The 15708-nt window shown below is 35.4% G+C and overlaps 1 protein-coding gene and 1 pseudogene across 1 annotated transcript in view; one reads left to right on the top strand and one right to left on the bottom strand.

Annotated features, from left to right (window-relative positions):
- Positions 1-15708, bottom strand: part of DOCK7 (dedicator of cytokinesis 7) — a 225709-nt gene that overhangs the window by 146959 nt on the left and 63042 nt on the right. Inside the window, exons 11-14 of the mRNA XM_047085104.1 lie at positions 15238-15403; positions 9379-9521; positions 5004-5097; positions 4151-4313 (exon numbers count right to left, since the gene is read on the bottom strand). Coding sequence (XP_046941060.1) covers positions 4151-4313; positions 5004-5097; positions 9379-9521; positions 15238-15403 — 566 coding nt within the window. The remainder of the gene's footprint in view (positions 1-4150; positions 4314-5003; positions 5098-9378; positions 9522-15237; positions 15404-15708) is intronic.
- Positions 3020-3371, top strand: LOC124515993 (40S ribosomal protein S25-like; annotated as a pseudogene).

Genomic DNA, 15708 nt, shown 5'->3' with positions numbered 1-15708 from the left:
TGCCAGTGATTGACATACTGAAAATTAGACATCAAGGTAGGGAAAAGCTGGTAAAAATGAGATGAAAGACCTCCGTTTTTAATTTTAAGCCTACAGTACTTATAAAGTTTAAGTATAGTCATAAAATCATTTTAAAATAGTTAAATATGCAAATAACAAAACTAGGAAGATGAAAAAAAAAGACCACTCAATGTCCCCAATTTCCAAGCAGAAGCAAAACAGATAAACACAAGTTAGGGATGCTCTAGATAAGATACCTGTACTAGATAAGACGTACAGCTGATAACCTCAAAATGGTTTCAGACACACTTTAGATTATATAATTTCTCCTTTATTCCATGTCCTTGTAAATACTTAAATCACAATTTATAGAAGAATAATTCCATGTTACCTTGTCTCTCTTAAAAACAATATATATTTTCTTTAGCCTATCTTCCAGAAATTTTACTCACACTAAGTGTCAATTACATGTAGTGTTTTGTACTCTGTACCCTCACAAGAGAAGCCAGATATTATTATTATCTCCCATTTTTTAAATAAGATAACTGAGTGGCCAATAAATTAACTTATCTAAAGTCACCAAATAGTGCAAACTGGAGTCAGAAATCACACCCGTATCTCTATGACTGTAAATGCCACTCTCATAACACTACACAGTTCCTTATTTTTTAACTAATCGAATCAATATTTACTGTGTGCTTCCTGTGTGCTAGCACACTATTCTAGATGCTGGAGATAAAGTGATAAAGGAAAGGAGCTCCTTGCTGGCTCAGTCAGTAGAGCATGTGACTTGATCTCAGGGTCCTGAGTTCAAGCCCCACCTTGGGTGTGGAGCCTACTTAAAAAAAAAAAAAGTGATAAAGGGAATAGACAAGTCCCTCTTAACAGTAATTACATTCTTTTTTAATTTTTTTTTTTCCACGTTTATTTATTTCTGGGACAGAGAGAGACAGAGCATGAACGGGGGAGGGGCAGAGAGAGGGAGACACAGAATCGGAAACAGGCTCCAGGCTCTGAGCCATCAGCCCAGAGCCCGACGCGGGGCTCGAACTCACGGACCGTGAGATCGTGACCTGGCTGAAGTCGGACGCTTAACCGACTGCGCCACCCAGGCGCCCCAACAGTAATTACATTCTAAAGAAAAAGACAAAAGAAAAAAAAAAAACCCAATCACATAACTATATAATGTAACGGCAGAAAACGACAAATACAAAGGGTGGCGAACTAGAGGAGAAAAGCAGTAGATCTTTTTACTGAGGGTGAAGAAAGTGAGCCTCTCTAGACAGTGACCTTTCAACACATATACATCTGAATAAGGAATCAAACCACATGAAGATCTGAGGTAAAACATGTTAAGCAAAGAGAAGAACAAATGGAAAAGCCTTATGCAGACTGGAATTTTGTTTGTTAAAGGACAGTAAAAAGACCATTGACGTTAAAGCGACATGAGCAAAGCAGAGTAGGATATGAAGTTAGAGACAGGCAGGGGATAGAACATGTAGAATTTTATAGAGTATTACAAAAAAAGCATTTTTCTGCTTGTAATGGAAGTAACTGGAAGGTTTTATGTTGAGGAATGAGTAATCTAATTGATAATAATTAAAATTTCTCTGGCTAGGGGCGCCTGGCTGGCTCAGTCAATAAAGCGTGTGACTCTTGATCTCAGGGTCATGAGGTCAAGCCCCATGTTGGGCACAGCGATTACTTAAAAATAAAATCTTAAAAAAAAAAAAATCTCTAGCTATAACGTTGAAAATTGATTTAGGCAGGGTGGAAGGCAGATGATCAAATTAGAAAGGTACAGAAAAATCTGGGGCACCTGGGTCATTGGGTTTGAACCTCTCATCAGGCTCTGTGCTGACAGCTCAGAGCCTAGAGCCTGCCTTGGATTCTGTGTCTCCCTCTCTGTCCCTCCCCTACTTGTGCTCTGTGTCTCTCTGTCTCTCAAAAAATGAAATAAAACATTAATAAAAAAATTTTTTTAATTAAAAAAAAAGAAAGGTACAGAAAAATCTGAGATGAGCAGCTGACCAATATGCTAAGCCTCTAGCCTCCAGGAAGCAACTGAGCATCCGAAATGTGGCTTATCTGAAACTGAATGTGCTTAGAGTATAAAATACACACCCAATTTTGAAGACTTTTTGTAGGAAAGAAAAAAAGTAAAATATCTCAACAGCTTTTTACATTTATTATATGTTGAAATGATAATATTTTAGATATATTAGGTTAAATAACATGATTAAAATTAATTTCACTTGTTTCTTTTTGTTTTTTTTAATGTGGGAACTATAAAATTTTTAATTACAAATGCAATTCCCATTATATTTCTATATGACCATGTTGATCTAGATGGTGACCTGCCTAGAGTTTTAAAAGTGGAGAAGGTAAGATTTGGGATACATTTTGAAAGCAGAACTTATAAAACTTGTTTGAAGAGTAAATGTGAGGACTAAGACAAAGACTGGGTGGCTCAGTCAGTCAAGCACCGGACTTCTGATTTCGGCTCAGGTCATCTCACGGTTCGTGAGTTTGAGCCCCATGTCGAGCTCTGCACTGGCAGTACAGAGCCTGCTTGGGATTCTCTCTCTCTTTCTGCCCATCCCCTGTTTGCACTCTCTCTCTCTCTCAAAATAAATAAAGAAAAAGAAAAAGAAAGAAATCATTTTGATTTCAAAACTTTGGGCGTCAGAAACTGGGCAACTAGGTGGTGAAATATGCTGTGATGGGGAAGTCTGGGTTGGAATCCTATGTCTGAGCTGCCCTGTTGGATATCCCAATGTCAAGTCATGAACTCTTAGTGTTATAGAGTGGTCAGCCTATAAAGCCTACCCAACAATCTCATGTCAAGTATTCTGAGCAGTACATCAGTAAACATTGTTGATTATTGGTTAAACCACAGTGCAGGCACATATATTTGATTCCTGTGTAATACTAGATTCTGCCAATAAGAATAGTTGAGGGCTTTTTGTCCGACATCTTAGTGAGACTGCAGGGGTGGCTCTGCTCTCTGAGCTTTGCAATGCCACCCAAGGATGAGAAGAAGAAAGATGCTGGAAAGTCAGCCAAAAAAGAAGGACTTAGGGAACAAATCTGGGGTCAAGGCCAAAAAGAAGAACTGGTCCGAAGGCAAAATTCAGAACAAGTTCAATAACCTAGTCTTGTTGACAAAGCGACGTATGACAAACTCTATAAGGAAGTTCCCAACTATCAGCTTGTAACTCCAGCTGCTGTCTCTGGGACACTGCCAGGGCAGCCCTTCAGGGCTCCTTAGTAAAGGACTTTTTAAGCTGGTTTCAAAGGACAGAGCTCCAGTAATTTATACCAGAAACACCAAGGGTGCAGATGCCCCAGCTGCTGGTGAAGATGCATGAACAGATCCTACCAACTGTACATTTTAGAAAATAAAACTTTATTAAACTAAAAAAAAGAAAAAAAGAACATCTGCAGAAATATAGTAACTGGGAGTTCTAATGTTTTAACCTAACAGCTTACAATTCCAATGCTAGCTCTACCACAGTGAAGTATACTTAACCTCTCCATCCCTTTACTCATTACTAAAATGAATGCAATACCTACACCTCAGGCTGTGAGGATTAAATAAGATAACATATGTAAGATAATTAACATGTGACCTGGCACATAGTATAAGCTTAATAAATTTCAGCTATTAATAAAATTATGTGATAAGAAATTGAATAAGTAAAGCTACCAAAGATTTTTGGAAAGTTTATTCTAGTTCTACTTTAAAAATAGACTGTACAGTATCTGATTTCAGAAATCTCCAAAATCAGGGGTGCCTGGCTAGCTCAGTCAATAGAACATGCAACTCTTGATCTCGGGATTATAAATTCAAGCCCCGTGTTGGGTGTAGACATTACTTTAAATGTCAAGTCATGATAACAATAAAAAATCTTAAGGGGTGCCTGGATAGCTCAGTCAGTTAAGCATCTAACTCGTGATTTCGGCTCAGGTCATGATCTCATGGTTCCTGAGATCGAGCCCCAAGTGGGCTCCACACTACAGGTGTAGTGCCCCTCTTCACACTCACACGTGCACTAGCTCTCTCTCTCTCCCCCCCAAAATAAATAAATAAACATTTCTTTTAATCTTAAAAAAAAAAAAAGAAATCTCCAAAATTAAAATGTGTTACCTGTAAGTAGTGTTTGGAACATAGACATCCCTGGCAGGAAACTCCAAAATTTCTCTGGTAGGTCTAACTCTACTGTCTGGGTAAAGCTTCACCTGAAGCAGCTCTGGAGTTAGGCAATAGTGGGGATTTTCAGGTGCAGGAGAAATGTCTATCTTCAGCTGAGCTGGGTATAAAAATATATTATAAAAACAACATAAACAAATAAAACTTCATATTAAAAATGTTGTTGGAAGGATTTAGGTCCTCTTTTTGCAAGAAGTCTGGAAAGAAATCAAAATCACTGTTATCTCAGACCTCTAAATTATTTCATTTTACGAAGTCTCAAACTTACTAATTACTGATACAGACATAGTACATGTAAAATAATAAATGCCTACTGAATGAATAAATGAGTGAGAAGGAAAAAAAAGAAGCAAAAGAAAACAAAACAGAAAAGGATCTAGCATAGGATCATGCCAACATTTTGAAGGTTAAGTGATTTAATTTAAACTTCTTTACTCTAAAACAACAAACAAAACAGTTTTACTCTGTAATGGTTTGTTCTGACCATAGTATCAATCTGCTTCAGAATATTTACCATCCTATGTACATTTTTTCACCTAAAGAATAATTGTAAGCCACAAAATTACTCATCATTCTCAAGTCAGTACTCAAATTATCAAAAGTACTGAATCTTGCATATAAACTGTTAAGACCACAAAGGCAGAATAATGAAATGAAGAAGACTGACAGGCATTGGGCAAAGAAAGACACATGGATCAGATAAGTGAAAAAAGAAATACATAATTACTAAAAATATGACATATTAGGGATGAAAGGGTTGTAATGATGTCTACTCAAAATTTTAAAATACCTGTAATAGGTCTTAGTCGCCGTAAAACAGAAGATGGCCTTCTCATATCAGCAAGAAATTTGTACAGATCTTCATCACTTAAGCGGTCTCCTTCCTGAGGAAAAAGCATTTGAGAAAACAAATAGAGTAGATTGAAAAAAAAATGCATAGTGCCTGTTAATATTCTTACCCTCTTCTGTCCATTTAGTCAGAATGAAAAGATTAAATTAATATAATTATGATTAAAAACAAATACCATACTGATTTCCTTCCTTTTATGCTTTCAAATTTTATTGAGTTATGATACTATTATCTGTACCTTAAATTTAAATATTTACTTATAGCCCATTATTTATGTCTATAAAGTATTACAAGACACTCTAAAATAAATAAAATCAATAGAAGTTAGAGGGAGATGAAATGGAAAAAAGAAAAATAAGGATATAGACAGAAAAGGGGCATCTGGGTGGCTCAGTCGATTAAGCATCCGATTTCAGCTCAGGTCATAATCTCACAGTTCGTGAGTTTCAGCCCTGTGTCGGGCTGTGCTGACAGCTCAGAGCCTGGAGCCTCTTTCGGATTCTCCATCTCCCTCTCTCTCTGCCCCTCCCCCACTCATGCTTGCTCTCTCTCTTCCTCTCCCAAAAATAAATATTAAAAAAAAAAGTTAAACAAAATATATAGACAGAAAAGAAACATACATAAACGACAGTCTTAAAAAGTCATTGCACTTGAATTTCTGTCTTTTCAATTTTATACTACCACATTTCTCAAATGCAAAATATACAGCATTCACTAAACTGGAAAAAGAAAAAAGTAACAAAAAGCTACTTTTTTTTCTGACTGCAAGTACTTAAAAAATTTTATTTTTGCTTTTATTCCCATGACTTCATTCATTCCATAACTGGAAGCCTGCATCTCCCTCTCCCTTTCACCCATTTTGCCCATCCCTCCACCTCACACCCTTCTGGCAACTATCAGTTTGTTCTCTGTATTTATAGGTGTAATTCTGCTTTTTGTGTGTTTATTCATTTGTTTACATAAACTACTCTTAAAGAGAAGAATAATTATTCTGATATTAAGACCAGAGTGAAAACTATGAAACAACCTCAATCAATGGGAAAAGAGACAAGCAAACCAACAAATAACCAAACCGTACCTAATTAATACAAAATTTTCTATTTCATATATTTTTTCTTGCAATTAAAATAGGTAAGAGGGGCGCCTGGGTGGCGCAGTCGGTTAAGCGTCCGACTTCAGCCAGGTCACGATCTCGCGGTCCGTGAGTTCGAGCCCCGCGTCAGGCTCTGGGCTGATGGCTCGGAGCCTGGAGCCTGTTTCCGATTCTGTGTCTCCCTCTCTCTCTGCCCCTCCCCAATTCATGCTCTGTCTCTCTCTGTCCCAAAAATAAATAAAAACGTTGAAAAAAAAAATAGGTAAGAATTTATTTCATTCTTTTATTCAAGAGTAGGTCTTTAGATTTTATTAATCCAAACCTCCTGCACTTGATATCTTTTTGTTTTTAGTGCAGAGTTCATATACTTATGCGGTAATGAACATATTTAACACTACTTTATTACTGTGACCTCACCTTGAGACAGATTCCATTTGTTCACTATTATATTCTAAACATGGTACAGAACTGATCTTCTTTTATCCCACTATTTAGAAAAGTGATTTTTTTTTTTTTTTAATATTTCCTTTTGAGAGAGCACAAGCAGGGGAGGGGCAGAGAGAGGGGGACAGATAATCTAAAGCAGGCTCTGGAGCTGACAGCAACAAGCCCAATGCGAGGCTCAAACTCATGAACTGCAAGATCATGACATGAACCAAAGTCAGGCACTCAATCAACTAGGCCACCCAGGAGCCCCTAGGAAGGTGATTTTTTTTTTTTTTTTATTTCTAAGTGGTTCAAGATTTTTGTTAATACTTTTATAAATAGCTTTTAGTTTTACTGAGTTATGATTAGAGAATTTCATTTTAAGAGGATTTTTTCTGTGGCCTAATTGTTGTAAATGTTCCATCAGTTGCTAAAACAGTATACTCTCTTTTTGAATACAGTATTAACATAACTTTTTAAGTGGTCCTTATTGATAGTACATTCAGATTATCTCTACTTAATTATTTCTGTCTACTTAACCTGTTAAATTGATTATATTATTGGCCTCCAATCTTTACTCCCTGTTTCCATGACATTTGTTGGGGTGAGGCATAATTCCCTCCTCTTGGGTGGGCCATGTGACTTTCTTTGGGCCAATAAGCAAATGTGATACAGAGATCTGAAAAACATCTGTACAAGTGAGCCTGCCCCTTCTTGAAATTCTGCCACTGCTATGAGAACATGACCAAGCCAGCCTGCTACAGGATGAGAAGAGAAGTTGAGACACATGGAAGACGTCTGAGTCATTTCAGTCTTCCTACCAAAAGTCAGTCTCAATTTCCAAATGTGAATGAGCCTAGCTGACACCCTCCACTTCCACACAGCATATTTTACCACTATGTACTCCAACTTATATATACTCATCAACAAATAAAACATGTTCCTGAAACTAATGTGTGGGCTTAATTTTGTTTTTATATCTCTATGTATTTTTAATAATTTTGCTTAACAACTTCAAATCTGTACAGAAGCACTCCTAATTACTATATCCCAATCACAGATAGTAATCTCTCATCAATTTAAAAGAACTGCCTTCTGTATCTCATTTAGGAGAAATTCGTACCATGAATTCTACTTTACTAAAATTGTAATGTCTGCTTTTTCCTTAATTTGCATTTGCCTAATGCACAGTATCCTAGCTATTTAAAAATACTTATAAGAATTATAGATGCTAATAATTTTTAACAAATAGACCATACAAAGTCAAATATAAATGCTCTCCATTGCTGATATTTCCAACAATCATTCATTTTAAGTTTTCACGATCACTTTGCGCTAGTTTCTAGTTACCAGTCTCCAACACAGTGTCCACTACATGGTGAATGCTCAAAATATATTTGCTAAATCAATAGGTAGGTAAGTGGATTAATATTCAGTACATGCTGAACATTCAAAAACTATTTGTTGGATCAATAGGTAGGTGGGTAGATGAATGACTTGTTGATTTAAGGTTACAATACCAGTTCAATAATAAAGTAGGCTGAAGAAATGGAAAAAGAGCTATAGAAATAGTGCAGAAGTGATGCAGCAGTTAAGGAAATAGAAAGAGAAAAAAATGGCATAGCTGCAAGGCTGTGTCACTGTATCAGGTAAATCTACTGTCCATAGCTTTATTTGGCCTATCACTTCATCCAGCTTAACACTGTGACCTTTTCTAGACTCTTCCTCATACTACTGTCCATAATAAAAAGACCCTCACCACTTCAGACACTTCTCACCTGCTTTACTCTCCATATGAATCTCACCGAGCAGCTGTCTATAAATGCTATTGATATCAAACTGTGAAAGGAGCTTCAAGCAGATTGCTGTCTTTCAATCCATGGCACATCCTTTCCTAAATCCTTGTCCTCTTTCAAGTTATTAGATATTATAGGCCAGGATTTCCTCCTCTTATTAAGAATAAGACCTCAAATGAAGGAATTCTAAAAGAATACTTAGCATTTCCCAGTCATCTGTTCCAAAATATAGACATGGTACCAATCCATTTTATATCAAAATCCAGTATGTACATGCATACATGTATGCACTCATACAAAAAGCAAGAGGAAAAAAGCTCACTGAACCAATATTTAACTTCACTATGTGCAATGCACTATTATTTTTCTATTCTCCTGAATTTGTTCATTTGTTTTAAGCTGGGTATTACCTATTAAATTTCCATTACTGTTAACAGATCATGATCAGCATTTGAAAACTACTGGTTTGATTCATAATTTGAAGCACAGAGAATATATTTGCAAAGAATAAAGTGTCTTTTATCAAGAACTTCTTGGACCTATAAACTCACCTAAACAAATAATGTTGACTACATTTTAGCAGAAAAATATACTAGTAAGGCCTGAAAGTCCTATTCCATATACTATAGATGTGGTAGCTTCAACCAAAATAAAACTTGGGTAGGGAAGAGAGATACAACCACTCAATGACTAAGAAAATTCATAAACCATAAATGTTTAAAAGTTAAAACATTACATTTAAGAAATAGGATATAAATGTGGAGGATTGATGTTGATGCATTATTAGTGCTAACAGTTAAATATAATTATACAACAGCAGATACAATATTATTTTATTCTTATACTTTTTGCTCTTAAAACTTTTTTTTTAATTTCTAGAAATCACAATTATTACATGTACATGTACTACATGCAAAAATGTACAATTCTAATTTTTCTGAAACCAAAATAATATTATGTACAAATATCCCCATAGAATTCCTACATGACAGAACAATACCTGCTTAAAAAAATTCGTCACTGTGAGAGTAGCAGGTCGAAAGCTGGTCAAGTTACAAGCATCATCTCCACTTGTTGTCCTTTCGAGTGATCGTCTGCCAACAATGCTAGAATTCCTCCTCTCTGACCAAGACCCTTTTCGTTCTACCAAGGGAAAAGAAAAGTCTGGTATTCATTTTCATAATATTTAAATTGTTTTAAAAGCAGCTTTCCAAACACAGGAAAAAAATTCATTCAAGTTGAAAATTATCTACCCGACATATTGATTGTAGTAAAGAATTTCATTTCTGGAGAGATCGGTAAGGAAGCACCATACCTAAATCTCCTGGTTCTTTTAAAACTTCTCCAGTGGAAAATAAGTTTCTACCACACAGACTATGCACATGACCAAAGATGAGCTATAACATGCAGCTACAGAGAAACTATGCATTTAATAGGAAATATTCACACAATGAAAATTTTAGTTACCATCTAATGGTCCCTCAGTCTTAGCACTTGAATTTGAAACAGCATTTTAAGATAACATTCATTCAAAGTCCTTGCAAGATACCCTTATTATTCAAAACCAACTGGAAAACAACAACAACAACTGAACAACTATGCTACAGATCAACAAGGAAACTGAAGACTTAAAACCATAAACAAACTAATACATGTCACTAAGCAAAAGTAGAATATGTGTTCTTCTCTAGCACACACAGGGCATTCTCCAACATAGATTAAGCTATAAAACAAAATAAAATAAATTCAAAAGGACTGAAATCATATAAAATGTTTCCCAAGAACAGTGAAATTAAATTATAAATCAGTAACAGAAAAGTATATGGGAAATTCATAAACATGTGGAAGTTAAACATACTCTCGATTCTCGAAAAACCAGTGGGTTAAAGGAAATAACAAAGAAAATTAGAAAATACTTAAGATACATGAAAATGAAAACACAATATCCCAAAACATATGGCATATCATTAAACCCGCACTCAGAGGAAAATTTATAGCCATAAATGACTATAAATAAAAAAGAAAAGTTCTCAAATAAGTAACTTAACCTTTCATTTTTATAAAGTAGAAAAAGAGAAAACTAAACCCAAAGCAAGCACGAGAAAGGACTCAAAGACAACAGCTGGATGACAATAAAAGAAATAGAAACTACAAACATAAGAATGAAGCCAAAAACTGGTTCTTCAAAAAGTAAATTTTAAAAACTTTGCTAAGTGGGCGGTTAAAAAATACAACATCTCAAATTACTAACATCAGGAATGAATGAGTAGACGTCACTACAGCTCTTAGAAAAGGAATTATATTACAATATTTTGAATAACTATAGGTCAAAAATTAGACAATTTATACAAAATGAACAAATTTCTAGAAACACAGTACTGAAACTGATTTAAGATGAAACAGAAAATATGAAAAGATCTAAAACAAGCAGAAAGATCTAATTAGTAATGAAAAAACTTATCACAAAAAGACCAAGCCAAGATGGCTTCACTAGTGAATTCTTCCGATTTTTAAAAAAAAACAAATACCAATCCTTCACAAACTCCTCCAAAATAAAATTTATAAAAAAAAGGAATAATTCACAACTCATTCTGAGGCCAGTGTTACTCTGATACCAAAACCAGACAGAGATTTATTTCACAAGAAAGAAAAACTACAGACCAATATCCCTTATGAATATAGAAGAAAAATACTAAACAAAATATTGGGAAACATATTCTAACATCTACAAAAAAATTATATGCCATGACCAAGTAGGAATTCTCCGAGAAATGTAAGATTAGTTTAACCTCTAAAATCCAGTCTATTAATGCAATACACCCTACTAAAAGAATACAGGACAAACACCATACAAGTCAATTCAAAAGCAAAAAATGCATTTGACAAAATCCAACATCTTTTGATGATAAAAATACTCAAAGAGTTAGGAATGGATGGGAATTTCATCAATCTACTAAACTACATTTATGAAAAACCTACAGTAGACATCATACTTGATTATAAAAGACTGAATGCATCTCCCCCCCAAGGTCAGGAACTGAATGCATTGACCCCCAAGGGCAGGAACACTCCTGCCACTTCTATTTAATATAGTATAGAAGGTTCTAGTTAAGATTGTTAGAAAAGAAAAAGAAGTCATCCAGATTGAAAAAGAAACAGTAAACCTTCTATTATTTGCAGAGGGCAATATCTTGTATATAGAAAATGTTAAAGGATCCAAAAGAGGAAAAAAAAAACACTGCAATTAATAAACATGTTCAAATGGTTTCAAAGCACATAATCAATACTCAAGTCAATATTATATACACAAGAAATGAACATTCTAAAACTGAAATTAAGAAAACAATTCCATTAAAAATATCATAAAAACAATAAAACAATTGGGTATGCATTTAACAGGAGAAAGGCAAAGACTTGTACACTGAAAACTATAAAACATTGAAAAAAATGTTAAGATCTCAATATATGGAAAAACATTCCATGGATTGGGAGATTTAATATTGTTAAGAGGGCAACACTCCCCAAAATGATTTATAGATTTAATGTAATGTCTATCAAAATTCCAGCTACCTTTGTGCAGAAATTTACAGCTGATTCTAAACTACATATTAAACTACAAGGGCCCAAGGGCGCCTGGGTGGCTCAGTCGGTTAAGCAGATCTCAAGATTCATGGGTTGAGGCCCACGTTGGGCTCTGTGCTGACAGCTCAGAGCCTGGAGCCTGCTTTGGATTCTGTGTCTCCCTCTCTCTCTGCCCCTCCCCTGCTTGCGCTCTGTCTCTGTCTCTCTCAAAAATAAAACTACAAGGGCCCAAAATAGGCACACACACACACAAATCTGTAAATAAGATAATAAAGTTGTAGAGTTGGAGGACCACTCTTCCCAATTTCAAAACTTACTGCAAAGCCAAAAAAATGAACACAGAATAGTACTACCATGGGCTTAGCATATAAATCAATGGAATAGAATTGAGTCCAAAATTAAACCCATACATCTATCATAAACCAATTTTCTTTCTTTCTTTCTTTCTTTCTTTCTTTCTTTCTTTCTTTCTTTCTTTCTTTCTTTCTTTCTTTCTTTCTTTTTAAATATTTATTTATTTTTAAAAGAGAGACAGAGAGCCAACCGGGGACGGGCAGAGAGAGAGGGAGACACAGAATCTGAAGCAGGCTACCGGATCTCAGCTGTCAGCACAGAGCCCTACACGAGGCTTGAACTCACAAACAGTGAGACCATGAACTGAGCCAAAGTCAAATGCTTAACCAACTGAGCCACCCAGATGTCCCGTGAACTAATTTCCAACAAGAATGACAAGACCATTTGCTGGAGAAAGAATAGTCTTCCTAGCAAATAGGTGTTGGGACAACTCAATAGCTACAATAAAAGAATAATATTGGACCCCTACCTCTCACCATGTAAAAAAAAAAGTAACCCAAAATGGATTATACCTAAATGTAAGAGCTATACCTATAGACCTCTTAGACAAAAACATACAAACAGATCTTTCTGATCTTGAGTTAGGTAATGCTTTCTTAGATAGGACTCCAAAAGCACAAGCAACAAAAGAACAGAGAAAATGAATTTAAAATTTCTATGCTACAGGGGCACCAGGGTGGCTCAGTCAGTTGAGTGTCTGACTTCAGCTCAGGTCATGATCTCACGGTCCCATGGATTTGAGCCCTGCATCGGGCCCTGTGCTGACGGCTCAGCAGCTGGAGGCTGCTTTGGATTCTGTGTCTCCTTCTCTCTCTGCCTCTCCCCTGTTCATGCTCTGTCTCTATCTCTCAAAAATAAACAAACGTGAAAAAAAAAATTTTTTTTAATTTCTATGCTACAAACACCAGCATTAAAAGAGGAAAAAAAAAAACCCACAGACTGGGAGAAAATATTTGCAAATCCTGTATTAGATAAAAGATTTGTTGGGCAAGGGGCATTAAGGAGAACACTTGCTGAGATGAGCACTGGGTGTTATATGTAAGTGATAAATCACTAAATTCTATTCTTGAAATCATTATTGCACTATATGTTAACTAACTTAATTTATATTTTTAATGTAAATTAAAAATAATAAGAAAAAAATAATAAGAAAAAAAGATAAAAGATTTGTATCCAGAATACATAAAGAACTCTTAAATTCAAAGACAAGAGTATAAAAAAGCGGGACACCTGAGTGGCTCAGTCACTTATGCATCTGACTCCTGATTTTGGCTCAGGGCATGTTCTCACAGTGCATGAGTTCAAGCCCCTCATGGGACTCTGTAATGACAGCATAGAGACTGCTTGGGATTCTCTCTCTGATCTTCCCCAGCTTGCGCATGCGTGCGCGCGCTCTCTCTCTCTCTCTCTCTCTCTCTCTCAAAATAAATAAACTTAGGGGTGTTTGGGTGGCTCAGTCAGGTCATGATCTCATGGTTTGTGAGTGTGAGCCCCACATCAGGCTCTATGCTGACAGCTCAGAGCCTGAAGCCTGCTTCAGATTCTGTGTCTCCTTCTCTCTCTGCCTCTCCCCTGCTCACACTTTGCCTCTCTCTCTCTCAAAAATAAATGAATGTTAAAAAAAAATTTTTTAATAAACTTCAAAAAAAAGAATATTAAAAAGCCACATAAAAAATGAGCATCCACTAGATAAAACAAAAACAAAAAAGACATTAAAAAAATGAGCAAAAGACATGACTACATATTTCTTCAAAGAAAGTATACACATAACCAGTGCACATAAAATTATACTCAAGATCATTAAATATCAAGGAAAAGCAAATCCTAAACCACAATGACAAACCTCTTTGCCTACACTAGGATGGCTGTAATCAAAGGGCCAAATAATAAAAGTGTTCGCAAAGATATGGAGAAATTGTAACCTTCACACACTACTAGAAGAATTTTAAATGGTGCAGCAACACTGGAAAACAACCTGATAGTTCTTCAAAAGGTGAAATATAGAATTGTCACTAAGATCCAACAATTTCTAGTATATGTCCAAAAAAATGAAAACATGCCCATACAAAAGCTTGTTCCTGAACATTAACTGCAGCATTATTCATACTAAACAAAAAGTTTAAACGACTCAAAGGTCCATCAACTGATGAATGGATAAATAAAATGTGGTATATCCACACAATGGACTATTATTTGGCAATAAAAAGAAATTAAATAGTGATACATGCTACAACATGGATGAACTTTTAAAACATTATGCTAAGTGAGGGGCGCCTGGGGCACTTAGTTAAGTGTCCAACTTTGGCTCAGGTCATGATCTCCTGGTTCATGGGTTTGAGCCCCATGTCGGGTTCTGTGTTGATGGCTCAGAGCCTAGAGTATGCTTTAGATTCTGTGTCTCCCTCTCTCTGCCCCTCCCCCACTCGCACTCTGTCTCTCTCTCTCTCTCTCAAAAATAAATAAAACATTAAAAAATAATAATAAAAAAATAAAACATTATACTAAGGGAAAGAAGCTTGTCACAAAAGACTGTATATTGTATAATTCTATTGATATGAAATGTCCAGCATAGGCAAATCTATACAGACCTTATAAGGAGATCAGAGGTTGTTTAGGATTGGGTTTGTGGATTGGGGGAGAATGGAGGGTTACTAATGAATACAAAAGTGTTCCAAAATTAAGACTGTGGTGATGGTTGCAGAACCTTGTGAATATATCAAAAAAAAAAACAATAAATTATACACTTTAAATGGGTGAATTGTATAGTATAGGAATTGCATCTCAATAAAGCTGTGGGGAAAAAAAGGAAAAAAAGAAAACCCTTTTATGCCTCACAACACTGTAAAGTCTATAAATAAAACAAGCCTATATAAAAAAAAGAAAAATTAAACATTTAGAAATATTTTATATAAAACACTCTTACCTCCAGTGCTTATTTCCACCTCTGTAGAATCTCTTTCCAAACTCCCCGCACTGCTAACAATATTCATTAAATGGATTGCAGTCCACGCAAAAGGCATGCGATATTTCCCAAGTCTTTGACAAAACTGATCAGCTTGACTTTTCAGCTTCTCCAATTTTTCCTTATTCTGCAAAACAAAACTTAATACATTATATGATTATGCTCGAAAGAAATGAATCAAAGACTACTCCATTGTATATAAAAAGAAAGCTTAGGAATTCTCAATTCTCAACAAAGATGAAAGAATAATCTATACCTTTCAGAGATCAATTAACACTGTATTATCTTAACCACTGAATAATTTTAACCCATTCTATAAATGTATGTGTAGAGTAAGTCTTTCAAATTTATTTTTGTGATTATCTCATTTTGGTAGGAAAGAACGTAGAGCAAGTGTCAAACATGTGTATGTATTACAAGTACTATTTTATG

This window comes from Lynx rufus, unplaced genomic scaffold (assembly GCF_022079265.1).
Source record: "Lynx rufus isolate CCGP_SWC_20201006 ecotype Redwood Valley unplaced genomic scaffold, mLynRuf1.p SCAF_2, whole genome shotgun sequence".
Lineage (NCBI taxonomy): Eukaryota > Metazoa > Chordata > Mammalia > Carnivora > Felidae > Lynx > Lynx rufus.
Note: the sequence above shows the minus strand (reverse complement) of the source record. Positions and strands in the feature narration are given on the sequence as shown.